General features: G+C 33.4%; 2 protein-coding genes across 2 annotated transcripts in view; one reads left to right on the forward strand and one right to left on the reverse strand.

Moving 5' to 3' along the window:
* LOC145593227 (large ribosomal subunit protein bL19c-like) overlaps nucleotides 1-15,274 on the forward strand; it is a 142,377-nt gene that overhangs the window by 10,357 nt on the left and 116,746 nt on the right. The gene's annotated exons all lie outside the window — the stretch shown is intronic.
* On the reverse strand, nucleotides 11,631-12,594 carry LOC145606366 (histone-lysine N-methyltransferase, H3 lysine-9 specific SUVH6-like). The gene has a single exon (XM_081662358.1). The coding sequence runs from the start codon at nucleotides 12,576-12,578 to the stop codon at nucleotides 11,631-11,633; it is 948 nt and encodes a 315-aa protein (XP_081518484.1). The 5' UTR covers nucleotides 12,579-12,594.

The raw sequence follows: 15,274 nt of genomic DNA on the forward strand, positions 1-15,274 counted from the left end.
TATCCCCTTCCCCTTAACCTTCTCGGCTTTCTTCAAGTCAACCCCTTTTTCTCTCTCCTTTGACCTCCCCTCACTAAAATTACTCAACACAGGTTTCTTCAAGTCAACCCCTTTTTCTCTCTCCTTTGACTTCACTTCACTAAAACTATTCAACACAGGTTTTTTCCCCTTTCCCATCAAATTCTGGACATTCCTAGAAACTTCTTTGTCACCCATTACTTGTTTACTTCTCACAGCCCCAATAACACGCCTCCAATCACTTGAATCTCCACCAAATTGAGTGATTTTAGGCCCATTTGGACCACACCCAGGAGGGAAATCTCTTGCATAATGATGAACTGATTTCTTATCAGACAATATCATAAAGGGTGAATTTGCATTTACACACCCACACCCAGGTGGGAAATCACGAGAAAATGTAACCCTAGAATTATGATTATTACTATGTTTACTTCCATAATTTACAATTTCCATGGCTAGGTTTTCACGTATCAAAAACAGGGGAAGAATGAAATTGACAAAATGGGTATTCTTCAATGTAAAATGTAGGAAAATTTTGACAAATTTAGAGTTAGTGGAGAGAGAAATTGGCTAAAATTGAAGAATTCCAGAAAAAAAAACGACGAATAACTTGAAAATTAAACTTACCAGTAAAGAGGAAATGTGAGGGTTGCATTGAGAGAACAAATGCTGAAGTTTTCTGGGATTTTGGAAGTTCTAATTTAGTTGGGTTTAGTGTTTGAAAAGTTTAGGTTGTTGCAGAAGTATTTGATGGGGTTATGGAGAAAGTGACCTCCATTGACGAGAACTTTGAAAGCAAGAAGGCAAATATGGAGAAGAAGTGCAGGAGAAGTAGTGAATATTTCCAAATTTGTCTTGTATAGTTGTACTGCCCCTTTATATTTTTCACTCGTACTTTTTTTTTTCCGCAATTCAGAAGTTTTTATTTTGAGTGAGCATCACCATGATTAACAAAAAAAATTATTGTATTTCATTTGATCCTATTTACTACCTCTGTTACATATTATTTGCAACGATTTGACATAAAGTAGAGAGGAAAAATGTCTAATCGTTGCAAATAATGTGTAACGGAGGTAGTAGTTGATTTAGGCACATATATTAAAGAGAGAAAGTGAGAGGACAAGCGGGGAGGAAAAATTTGAGTGGACCTAGTTCACCATAAGTTATTATGGACCTGAGGTCTATAAATGTAAAACTGATATTATATTGAATATAGTGATCCTAATTTAAACCACAATAACCTTAATTTTAATAAATAGTAACCTTTATTAAAATTTGTGTAACCTTTAATATTATACGAACCCAAAGTACTATGTTATGTTGAACATAGCGACTCATTTTAACATAAGGACCTTTATTATTCATATTGATTTGTACATTATAAAATTTGTCATAAAAAAACATTTTATGACCTTTATAATAAGAAAAATGGAAACTAAAAATCAAACCTTTTCGCGGTCAGACAATAAAAATTCAACCTTCCATTAATCTCATAAAAATCCAACCTTTATACCCCCACCTTCTCCCACATATCCATTACCTGTTGATGACCGATTTTTGTAAGTTATGTGTCATATTCATTAATTGGTCAATTATTTTTTTAATCATTAAAAAAAATTTAAAAAAATCAGAAAAGCCATCCCCACCGTACCTGACCACCCCATCCCCACCACCCACCGTAACACAGAGAGTCAGAGACAAAAGCAACCACCGACTCCAAACCGCCCAGCCTGAAATCCCATCCCCACCGTACCAGATCACCCCATCCCCATCGCCCATCGTAACCCAGAGACAATAGCAACCACCGACTCCAAACCGCCCAGCCCCGGCAGTCCGAAATCCCAAACCAACCACCAATTATACTGCCATCGCACACCAATTGCTACTCCTTGCTCCATCTCCACCCAAATTAGCCGTCGTTGCAGCCACCTTCTCACTCAACCCATACCAAACAACTCCACCGTCGCAACTCCTCTCTTGCACACTCCATTCGGCGGTGCTGCTCCATTGTTGCACCACCTATTTTCGGCCCCAGTTTGCATATTTTCGGCCCCGATTTCGAAACCCTTTAAATGCGGTTGTCGGGGTTGGGTGAGAGAGATGTTGGGGTGGTGGTTATGGTGGGCATAGAAGAGGGGAGGTAAGAGGAGGTTGTGTGACTTGTGGTTGGGCGTTGGTTTGGAAGGAGAAAGAGTGGAGGAGGAGGAGGAAGAAGAGGAGAGAGAAGGAAAGTGATTAAGGAAAGTAGTGGCAGAGGTGGTGGACTGGTCGTGGTGTAGAGAGGAGAGAGAAGGAAAGTGGTGGCAGAGGTGGTGGACTAGTCGTGGTGTAGAGAGGAGAGAGAAAGAAGAGGAGTGAGAAGGAAAGTGAGAATTAAAAAAAAAAAATTAACTTGTTTAACAAGTTAAAGGTCAAATGGACTTGTCAAAGAAGGTGGGGTATAAAGGTTGAATTTTTATGAGATTAATGGAAGGTTGGATTTTTAATGTCAGACAGCCAAAAGGTTGGATTTTTCTTTTCCATTTTTCCTTTATAATAATACAATGACTTTTTATTTTAACATAATAACCTTTTATTTTTAATATAGTGACTTTTTTGTATTGATAAAACGATCATAGTGTCCGATCCTAATATTAATGGTTCACAATAAATTAATGTGAATTGGGTAAAACATTTACCCCAAAAGGAAATGTGTCAACTAAAAAAAAACTTCCTAAAAAAAATACGTGTCAACTAAAAAGAAAGTACTCCGTATTTATTAACAAAATATCTCAATCAGCATAACATGTTTGTAAATAAATCAAAATTAGTATAACATGCATTAAATATAAGTTGTTGACTTATTTATAAAAATGACACTAGCAAAATACTTTTTTTGTATATCATGAAAATAAACTTGTATTTTGATTTATTTATTTAATTTTTTGGACGAATACAAACAAATATTTTGATAATAAATCTATCCAGTCTCCCTCAACAGATTTTTTGTAAACTTCTCCCCCGTGGGGTTGGGAGGTCGCGTTCCTTCTTAGAGCATTCCCATCAGTGAGGAGAATTTTGCTCATGAGCAAAATTGATGAGCAAAATTGCAATATTTGCTTCCCCACCAATGAGCAAATCAAAATATGCTCATGAGCATAATGAAATTTGCTCATCCTATGAGCAAAAATGAAAGTGAATAGTGAAATCGTGGGGCCCAGCAATAGTACTAACTGACCTTTTTTTTTTTGCTTTTGACACCCTCAAAACGACGAGTTTTGGGGTTTGGTCTGAAGAAATGTCCCCCAAAACGACGCGTTTTGTTGGCTGCCAAGCAAAAAAAAAATATTTGCAGCTGCTGACAGGGGCGCGTCAGTCCAGCGAATGGGAAGCTGACACGCGTCCCTGTCAGCTTGTTCCTCCAATCAAAAAATGTTACCGTTTAGCAACGGTAATTAAATTAAAACGGTAATTTGGCCGTTTTATAATTATTAAAAAAAAAAAAAAAATTCATCAACAGTTATATTTTTTTTTTCTCTACAAATAGAGATCCATTGTGACATATTTTGGTATAATTTCAAAAAACACTCAATATTACACTTAATCCCATTTCTAGTGAGATTTATGTTATAATTTCTAATATAAAGTTGAGAAAGGTTAATTTTTTTTTTTTTGGTTTATTATTTTTAATTACTGTTTTTAGTACTTTAATAATTTTTCAAAACGTTATTAATGATATTTTAAGTAGCAATATTTTTTTTAAGTTTAAAAAATCCAAAAAACTCTTTATTATTTTTACTCCCAAGTTTAGTTAGATTAAATTTTCATTTTCTAATATTACTCTTTATTTTTTAGTATAACTACTTTTTTTCTCAACAAAAAAAAAAAAAAATTATTTAATTACTTTTTGTAGCACTCAGAAATTATTTAAAACGTTATTAACCTTACTTTATTTTAATTTAGGTGTGCCTCTTAAGTATATATTGTTGTTTTTAATTTATTATACAATATAATGGATCCAAACAACCCTAATTACAATCAACTTGCTCAACATTTTTCTGATTTAGGTGATGATTTCATTAGTAGTCCAAATTTTCAATTATTCCTAGAAAGATTAGGCAACCCTTCTTCTCAAAATTCCATTCATCAACCAACACCTCCACAAATTCCCAACAATGAAAACACTTTTTTTGAGCAACAAACTCCTCCCGTTACCGAAGGGAGCAACTCTGAGTACGATGTCAGCCAAGAAGAAGCTGTTCCGGAGACACCACAGTACCCTCCACCACCTCCAAGGATTCCAGCCAATCAACCACTTGCCAAAGCGAGTCGCATTTGGTCGGTTGCTGAGGATGAAGCTCTAATTGGGTTCTACCTAGAACTAAGTGATGATGCGCTTCGTGGTACGAGCCAAAAGGCATCCGAACTATGGCGAAAAGTTCATGCAGCTTACTGTAAACTACAAGCTGAGAAACCGCATATTCTCCCGCCAAGACCTATGAAGAGTTTGGAGACACATTGGAGAAGAATGGCAGCTGATTTGCTACAGTGGACTAATTGCTATGAGGAGGCGGGCAAACTCCCTGAAAGCGGAAGTGGTTACAACGAAGCCGATCGAATTAAACACGCTTCCAAGTTGTTTTATATCTCCTCTAATCCACAACATAATTTTGCATTTCCACATGGAGTGGAAATGATTAATAAAGATCCGAAGTGGAGGACTAAACTAAGATGGGGTCTGTCAAAAGAGGAAAGAAAGGGTTGCGGTGCCGATGATGAGGAAGATAGCAGTGGAAGTGGGAAAAGGTCTAGGGCGGAGAGTGAGAATGAAATCCGTACTGATAAATTTATGTCCGGAGGATTACCACGACCAGACGGTGTCAAAAAAACGAAGGCTAAGCATAAGGGCAAAGCAGTTGCTTCCGAAAGTACAATATTGAGCATTAGTGAGCAGATAAAGGCGTGTACTGAGGTTAGAGAAAGGGAGGCGAATTTACGACAACAACGGTTGGAACTTGATAGAGAAAAGGAAAAGAGGAAGCAAAAACAAGTTGATTTAGCAGAAAAGAAGATGAATTTTGATATGCTTCAATCACTTTTAGCAAGGACAACACCACTCACTCCAGCTGAAGAGACCTACAAGGACGAGTTACTTCAATTAGTCTACGGTAGAAATTGACTGTATTTCCTAAATGAGTTTATTTTTAATTAGTTGTATTATTTGGTTAGATTTGTTTAATTAGTTTATCTTTAATTAGCTTATCTTTATTTTGTTCAATTTTAATTAGTTTTATTCTGAGTTTAGATTTGTTTAATTATTTTATCTTTAATTAGTATATCTTTATTTTGTTCAATTTTAATTAGTACTATTTTGAGGTTAGCTTTCTTTACTTAGTTAATCTTTAATTAGTTTAATTTTTATGAGTTGTATTCATGTCCCTTGTCTTATTAGACATTGAGTAGTCATATGTCTTTCATGTCAGTTGTATAATTGTATTTTGAATAGTCAAGATTCTTTTTTGTCTTACTATCTTAAGTGTCATTGAATTGTCAATCATGTTTCACCACTCATTGAATTGTCAATCATGTTTCATCAGTCATGGAATTGTCATTCATATTTTGGACTTGTCATTGAGTTTTCATGCTTATAAATGATAGTGATACCATCTTACGCAAATATAATCCAACTCCTCAAAAATATCCAAACACCCAAGTAACCAGCAAACACAATGTTTTCCATTAGCTCAACCTCCAGCTCGTCTGATTCTGATCAATACGTTGAATTTGATCATTTAGTTGACGAATTTGTCACAACCCATCTACCAACTTTGTTGTATAACAACCAAACACAACCCCAACCCGTATCCGATGTTGAATGTGTTCCAGAGCGTAGAGGGGATACGGATAGGAGAGATAGGGAAAAGGGGCATGTTCAATTATTTAATGATTACTTTGCAAGTAATCCAGTTTATAGCGACAAACAATTCCGGCGTAGATTTCGAATGCAACGACCTTTGTTTTGTAGGATTATGAACAAGGTGGTCGAGGGGGATCAATTCTTCCAGCAGCGTAGGAATGCAGCTGGAAGGCTTGGGTTATCACCGTTGCAGAAATGCACCGCTGCGATTAGAATGTTGGCGTACGGTACCTGTCCAGATGCGGTGGATGAGTATCTGCGCATTGGCGAAACTACCTCCAGATTGGCTTTGCAACATTTTTGTCAAGGGGTTATTACACATTTTGAAGCTGAATATCTCAGAAGTCCCACCGACGAAGATTTAAGGAGAATCTTGCATCAAAATGAAATGCGAGGTTTTCCCGGTATGATAGGTAGCATTGACTGCATGCATTGGGAGTGGAAGAATTGTCCTATGGCTTGGAAAGCGCAATACGCAGGCCGTAATAAAAATGCAACCCTCATTCTGGAGGCCGTTGCAGATCAAGATTTATGGATTTGTCATGCATTCTTTGGGATCCCGGGATCTTGTAATGATCTTAATGTCCTTTACCGATCTCCGGTCTTTGATGATGTTCTTCATGGTCGGGCACCTCCAATTCATTTCACCGTGAACGACCATGAGTACAACTTGGGCTATTACTTAGCAGATGGCATTTACCCAAAATGGGCTACTTTTATTCAAGGTATAACACTTCCACAACTTCAAAAGGATAAATTATTTGCTGATAAACAAGCTGCAGCTCGGAAGGACGTTGAACGGGCTTTTGGGGTTTTACAGGCTAGGTTTGTCGTTCTACGACAACCCTCCCTTGCGTTTAACGAAGACATATTGTGTGACATAATGAAAGCTTGTATCATTATGCACAACATGATTGTCGAAGATGAACGACACAACTATGCTCGGGCCGAAGTTTTAAGAAGGTACTATGAACAAGATCGCCCGCAAATTACAAGACCCACTACAAGTGCTACAGTTAACAACAACGAGCCTTTTGAATTCAATGTTGGCCGACCGCCAAAAGTTGATTTCGACACGTACGTCCACAGAAGAATGTCACTACGTGATAGAGACACTTATGTTCAATTAAAAGCGGATTTAGTGGAACACATTTGGCAAAAATATGGTTCTATTAATGAGTAAAAAAAATAAATTTGTCGTAAGATTACAATTTAATAGAGTATTAATCGTACGTTTAAAATCTAGGTTTGTTATTGGTTTGTAGTATTAAATGTATTCGTACGCTAATTAAATTTTATGTTGTATTAAATTTCAATATTATGAATGAATTTTTAATAATTGTATTAAATTAAATAAAAGTATAATTGTAATTAGTACCCATAAATATTCATTTAACCAAAACATAATAAATATTAATCGGGTGATGTGTAAGAGAGAAAGATATTGGTGGGGTATGTGAAAAAGTAGGAGAGAGATTGATGAGCATTTTTTTTTTTGCTCACTAGTGGGATAAATTTTGCTCACTAAAAATGCTCATGAGCAAATTTAGTTGGGAAGAGAGAGAAAGTGGGTAGAGAGAGAATGAGGAGAAATTTTTTTGCTCACTAGTGGGGATGCTCTTAATGTAGCTAATGTGGTAAAAAGTAATTACTGTATAAAGTTTTTTTTGGGTGTTGACTAAGTCAAGCTTTGACTGAGTCGATCTCGAGTAGCTTGCAATTTGATTCGTTTTAGTTGAACTCTTTTTTTTAGTGTAACATCTGTTCATTCTCTTTATTTTTGTCATATGAGAAATTTTGAGTACATAAATAATGATTATTTATTAATTATTAATGAAAAAATAATTTTTTTTTTATCAAGGTATTTCAATTTTTATTAAATATAATATAATATAAAGAAATTCGAGTTTCTTACGATTTTTCGAGTCGAGTAATGAACAACTCGACTCGACTCATTAACATTTCAAGTCAATCTCGAGTTCAAGTCGAGTTCACTCTAGTATTGGCTGAATTTTGACCGAGTCGAACTCGAGTGGCTCGCGAGTTGTCTCGTCTCATAAGCATCCATAAGAGTAACCCCTGAGCGACCAAGTAACTCATTAATTAGTAACATTTGAATATGTAATCTCTTAATACGTGACCCGGCCACAGGTGTGGACATCCACATATTAAAATTCGTGTTTCGATAAATATCACAAGATATTTTATTTTTTAAAATTAATTTATAATTTCTTAAATCTCATTCGTTAATTTTGTATACGCAATGATTGGATTTATTTAATTTTAAAATTAAATAAATTAAATTGTAATGCTTTATTTTTTTCATTGGCTTGAATGTATTAGCATCCCATGTGATGCTCTAATATCTCTTGAAAATGATATAGATATCCATGCCAATGGATAATATATAAAATATCTTTAATTATGGAAAGAAAATCAGAAATAATAGGAAATATTAATATGATATCTTTATTTAATAAAAGCATGTAATATCTTAATCATATGAAATTAGAGCAAAAATAAGTATGTAATAACTAGGAAAAAATAATTTTAATGATACAGATGTCATATCTTGGTAATAAATAGAAATGAATTTGATATCTTGGTCATACAAGAAATAATAGATACCAATAAATAGGATATCCCAATCTTATTAGGAAATAACAATAACCCCTATAAGCATATATGCTAATGTAAGGCCCCGTTCTCTTTACTTTATTTTTGCTGAACTGAAATTATTTTTACTAAAACAAAATTATATTTGCTGAACTTAAATTATTTTTATTGAACTTAAATTAATTCAACTGAACTGAAATTATTTATACTGATTTTCTATTATCATTATTCTTTAAGAAAATTGAACTGAACTTATTTTTACTGAACACATGAAATCAAGTATCAAGTTCAACCCCATACCACCCAGTTTTCATTCCTCATTCCAAACACATACCATTATTTGAACCAAACGCCCCCTAATTAATAATTATCATCATTGTAAAATTATATATATAAAAAAGTGAATAGTTACATAATTTACAATGAGACCATTCAAACAAGATTTCGAATGACAATTGTTTAGGGTAAAAATTACCCTAGACAGGTGTCCCAATAAGAGAAGGTCACGTGTCAAGACCAGGCTGACCCAAGTGGCCCCCTAGCCATCTGACACGTGGCTCCTTCAGATAGATTCTGAAATGGCGGCTTCAAGGGCCCAAATCCCAAGAAAACGCCGTAATTCGGTGCAGCCCACTAAAATCTAGGTCAAGTGACCTATATAGAGGCACTCCTACCAATGACCATATAAATAGGGAGATATTTCCCCATTTTGGGGACACATTCAGTCATTTATTACACCTACTTTCTCTCTCATCAGAGAAACACCTGAACTTGAAATCCAAGCAGATCCCCACCTAAATTTCCGCACTATTTATTCTCTTTCAAGTTACTAACTTGATCTTCGGGGGCGGAGCTCCACCACCCGGAGTCTCCTTTGTCTTTGCAGGTACAGATCAGCCGGACCAATCTTTGTGACGTAACTCTCCCGAGGGACAAAAACACCCAAAACAACAATATTTTATCACCATCAACAATGTACAATACACACTAATGATTAATATATCACATATTTCAATTCAATAGCCACACCCCATATCATAACCATTCACATTGGTTCACGATTAAATTGACTACTCCCTCTATCCCGATTTAGAGTTCTTGTTTGTTTTCTTCATGATATTTAAGAAAAGGGAGGAAAAAGTGGATAAAGTACATTAAAATAAAAATACACATAAATTACTGTAAAATTCAAGGATAATTTAGAAAGTAAAATAAATAATGTTAAAAAAAATTTGAGAATATAATAATCCTTACATACTACTCCGTATTTAAAAATAGTAATAAGAACAATATTGTAGGTCTCCAAAACAAATTAATATACAGAAATTATAATATGCCATGGAGGGAGTATATATACTACTATATTTTTTGTTTATTTATCCGCTTGAACTTGGCAAAAATTGAACAAAGAAGCAAACAAAATAGCATAGGTGAGTCGTACCGTAAAATTGATTGCAACATGTAATGACCTTTGCTTAAAAAATATTCCTAAAAATAATCATTGGTCAATGCAAGTATTCCATGAATGGATGATAATGACAAATGATACTTTGTCTTGCGGTTTTGCCTCTAAAGTTTTATTCCAGTGATGATAGGGAAATACTGGCAAGGTTCAGAGTTCTACGATAGTAACAAGACATGGTGAAATACCCCCCACTTTTGGTGAAATACCCCCCACTTTATTTTAACAAGACATGAAAATGACAAAATCCCACTCAATTGCATGTATTTACATCTCCATTCTTCAATATTTATCCCCCATACTTTTATATTACCTTACTCCCTCCGTCTCTAAATTACATTCCTCTTTCTAGTATTTATTCCTCACATAATAGAGAAAAAGAGAAATGTAATTTAGGGACGGAGGGAGTAGTTTTTTTAGTTGACATTTTTTTTATTATCACGCTTATCAACGTATATTTTTAACATTTAATATATCTAATTATAAACTTTGTAAAATTATAAAAAAAGTGGATATTAATAAAATATACTTCGAGACAATTTAAACAAATTTCCACATAACGTATTTTACCGTATTTATAAATTACAAAATAGAGTTAAAGTATAGTGTGAATAATATAAAAGTCAAAAGATGTCAATTAAAAAAACAGAGGTAGTAGTCAGTTGAGAATGTGAAAAATTGTTAATGAGCTATGGAGTAAATATTTCTTTATTGTTCCCTATGAAGGCTATGACCCTATCTACTAAAGTAGAATTTTTTTTAGATAAAAATAAATCCTTCATGTTGCATTTATATGGAGGATTTATATTTGACTATATTTAGTCAAAATTTAATCAAATTTCACAAGAATTAAGAAAGAAAATAAGGAAGTAATACAAGTACATTGGAAATATAAATTTACATAGAAAAACCAAAAAAGTAGAGAGATAAAATAGTAAAGTAAAATTTTACTCCTCCAAAAAAAAAAAAAAAAAATTATGGAATACATTGGAAAACTAATTTTTGCACAACTATTTTGCAAAATAATGAGTAGTTTAATCAATAAAAAATAAGGTAAAAGTGTGATTTTATGACCTTGTAAAAAAAATTAAAATGGATATATCATTGAAGACCACCTAAAATTAAATAAGGATAGATCATTTAGAGACGGCTAATAGTATTAGTATTTTCAATTCAAACAACCTTTTTTTATATACTACACGAGTCATATAAAAAACATAGCCTTAGTACGGAGTATGTTCACATCTACATTATGTTCATATCTCCATTATGTGATGCTACATTGCTAAGCCAATAATATCTCTTAACCGGCTAAGCTAGAGAGAACATAGCCTTCATTATGTCCATACTACATACTTACAGAGTACTTTGTTAGCCTTCAATTTTTTATGATCAAGTAGATCAACCAAATAAACCCCCTATTCCCAAATTCAATTCATTTTCATATATATATATTGAGAGTGTAATACGGTAACACTACCAATGCTTGATCCCAATCTAGAGTATAGACAAGGTTTCATACAATCATACTCTTACTACTAAACTAGTATGATCCTAAAGACCATTACACAACGTTCAATTATTATATATACATCATCATTAAACATAATAATCTAGCTTAATTAGGCTAAAACCTCATTTTCCAAATTTCCTCTTGCAACTTCCATGAGAAACAACAGGTTGTCCAGGACACCTTATCAGCTTAAACTCAAATATCCAATTCCTTTGTAATCCTTGCTTCTTCTCACAACTTTGCACCTCATACAAACCATCATAGACATACTCGGTCCGTTGAACCACACGACCGCGACAATTCCGGTTAACCTTAAACCCCTTCACCACCCTAACAGGACTATTACACTTCTTGCTCTCCCATAGTGCAAGATTTCCACACTTCAACTCTTGATCACTAGGCCGTTTTTCAAGCTCTTTCGCCTTGGAATTCCCACCTTCTCCAATATAAGTCAATACATTAGGATCATTCATATTGTCCAAATGCCCTTCATTTGCAACAACACATGTAGCTATTTTTGTACCACCCCAATCCATCGTATCAATCCCACGCTCAAGATGTCTGTGCAACCCAACTAGCACTAACTCGACTCGATATTGAAACCTATCACCAACAACAACCCCAGGTACATGACCAATTATAGATGAACACACTTTTATAATTTTACCTTCATTTGTCAATTCATTCAATGCCATTAAATCAATTCTCCCCTTTTTATCACCCAAATTATTTCTATTTTCAGAAATTTCCTCAAACTTTTTCCTAAACAATTTCAACATATTCTCAACCTCAATCTTAGCTCTCTCATCTCCATTGTTATCATTCTGATTTATAGATGATTTCTTCACTTTGATTCTATCATATTCACCTCTTTTTCCTGGTTTACTCTTCACGGCTCCAACCTTTCGCCACCAATGATATCGACACCTCTCAACCGGGTTGGAACCTACTAGATTTGAGTCGAACCCGGGAGGAAAACCCGTAACATACTCAATATACTTGGTGTTATGGGTTGATGTTCCTGACCCAGATGCGACATTGTTGTTAAATTTCGACTCACGGCTCTCCATGGTTAAGAATTTTGTTGTCGGGTTTAACTTGTATGTGATCAGACTCTCCTTCGATGGGCTTATTGTATCACAAAAACACTAGAGTAGTAGATTATTGGAGTAGTTGAGATTAAAGAGGTATAAATAATAAGGTGAAATTAGCGTGAACAATGCAAAGGAAATGATGATGAGTAGTTTAATTGTTTAAGGGTTAAGGGTTTCTAATTAAGTTGTGAAGAAAATGGGGTTTGTATTTAAAGGTGAATTGAAGTAATTTCGTAGAAATTTCATCTAAGGTTGTAGCTTTAATGGTGGATGAGAGAATATGAGAGGCTTTTATATTTTTCTATTTCATTTTTTTTGTTTCTGTTTTCAGGTGTTGCCGTGATGAATATGTACAGCCAAACATAGAAATATTTTGAATTTTGAACTATGGAATAAATTCAACATCTATTTCTTCTACTTGACTGATTTTGACTATCCAATAATAAAAAAATCTTTGTTTACACCCTTGACCAAAATAAAAATATCTCCTCCCTATTCTTTTGATTGCAAGTTTGGATTAAGGCGTGTTTTATAAGGAGTTGATTAGAGTTGGTAAATGCGTTACGAGTATTTTATCAAAATAATTTTAATAATGCTAAACTAACAATAATGGTAGTTGTGCCCACTGAAAAATGTGTATTCGTTGGTTACATATCACATACGGCGTATATACGAGTTTGAGAGATAACTCATGCGGTTAGAGTTTCACTCTTGATTTCATGAAATCTTGAGATCGATTCTCATCACCCGTTCCTTATGGCTCTCTCTAAACACCGAGGAAAAAAAATTAAAAATAAAAAACTAATTCGTATAACAGTCATTTTTTTATATGTGGGGCCCGTGGGGTGTGTTTATTTATTAGCTCTCGTAACTCAAGTTTTTTTTTTTTTTTGAATAGTCATAACTCAAGTTAAATACTCCGTATTACGGAGTAGTAAAATATTATGAACAATTTAAAAAAAAAAGAAAAAAAAATTAAGCAATAAAATATAATCGGAAAAAAAGAAAAAAGTAGAGCAAATAATAAAGTAATAAAATACGGAGAAATTATTAGTTACATTTTCTTCTTTCTTTCTTTCTTTCTTTTTTTTTTTTTTTTTTTTTGAATCCTGTTGCATTTTCAATGCCTCTAAGTTATTTGAGGCAGAGAATTCCTTTTTTCAGTAAACAATGTTTGAGGATGATTTGAGATTCCTCAAAAATGTAAGTTTACGGTCTTCAATGTCCTTCTTACAAGCATAAGTTTCAATTTCCTTCTTACAATCACGAGTAATTAGGGGTGTCCGTTCGGTTTTCGGTTTGGATTTAGTCCAAATCCGATCCAATCCGAAATATAATTCGGTTTTTAATTTTTCAATCCGATCCTATCCGAATTTCTCTCTTGATCCAATCCGAATTAAAATTCGGTTATTTGGATTCGATCCGAAAATCCGAATTATAATACATTATTTTTTAGCGCCTAATACAATTATAAAAATACAGCTTTACTATAAATAAAAGTCTTCAAAATCATGATTAAAATAAATAGTTCAACGTCAAGCATTAATTAATTAATACAAAGTCTCACTAATTTATTTTATGTAGTAGTAAGTATTTGAGCTATAAACTTCAAAATATACAGAAATCCATATTTATACAAGCTTAATTTTACAATTCAATTTTCGGTTTGGATTGGATCTAATTAGGGTCAATCCGATCTAATCCGAAAATCCGAATTTCCAAAAAATCTCAATCCGAACCGATCTGATTTAAAGTTCGGATCCGATCCGAATTGATAATTCAGTTTGGATTGGATTGGATTTCGGTTTTTATCCGAATTATGGACACCCCTACGAGTAATCGAGTATGAATTGATAATATTGGTGGAGGGTGCTAAAATCACAAATTCACATATCCTTACAATTGTGGTATACTTCCTTCATTTTCCTTTTGACTTTTACACTATTTATATATTTTAAATTTTGACTAATTTTATTTTATTTTAATTTTTTTTTGTTGAAAATTTTTGACTAATTTTATTAGTTTATAGTTAAGGGAAAATATAATCATTAGGGATTTTGATAAATTCGTCTCGATCTATTATTAATTTTAAAATTTTTATACAATGCACATATTGGAAATAAAAGATATTGATGATTGAAATAACGAATTAACAAGCCTGTTATGAGAATTGTTGCATTTAAAATAAAACAGAGAAAGTATTTGTATAAATAGTGTTGCTCTTTTGTAAATCATTACAACCAAATAACCTTTAATGCAGTGAGATTGAGTATATAAAGGTGATAAATGTATTCAACTTTATAAGACAGATGTAGTAATATTAAAAAAAATAAAAATTATGTCTTGTCTACATAAATATGACAGTACTTCCTCCGTCCCTTAATTATTTGTCTATTTCTTTCATTTATTACTCACATAATAGAGAGAAATAGACATAATTAAGGGACGGAGGAAGTAATAATATACTACCCCCTTTCATATTATTTGCAACGATTTTCACAGAGTGTGAGTATAAAATATCTAATCGTTGTAAATAATATTTAAAATGAAGGTATTTTTAATCTTTAATACAACATAAACTTCTATCAATAAGTACCGGCATGTGTTAAAATTTTTGGATAATATGACACTGTTTCCTCTAGCCAAAAAGTTGAAAAATGACTTGTCTATAT

Source organism: Chenopodium album, chromosome 2 (genome assembly GCF_948465745.1).
Source record: "Chenopodium album chromosome 2, dcCheAlbu1.1, whole genome shotgun sequence".
Classification (NCBI taxonomy): Eukaryota; Viridiplantae; Streptophyta; class Magnoliopsida; order Caryophyllales; family Amaranthaceae; genus Chenopodium; species Chenopodium album.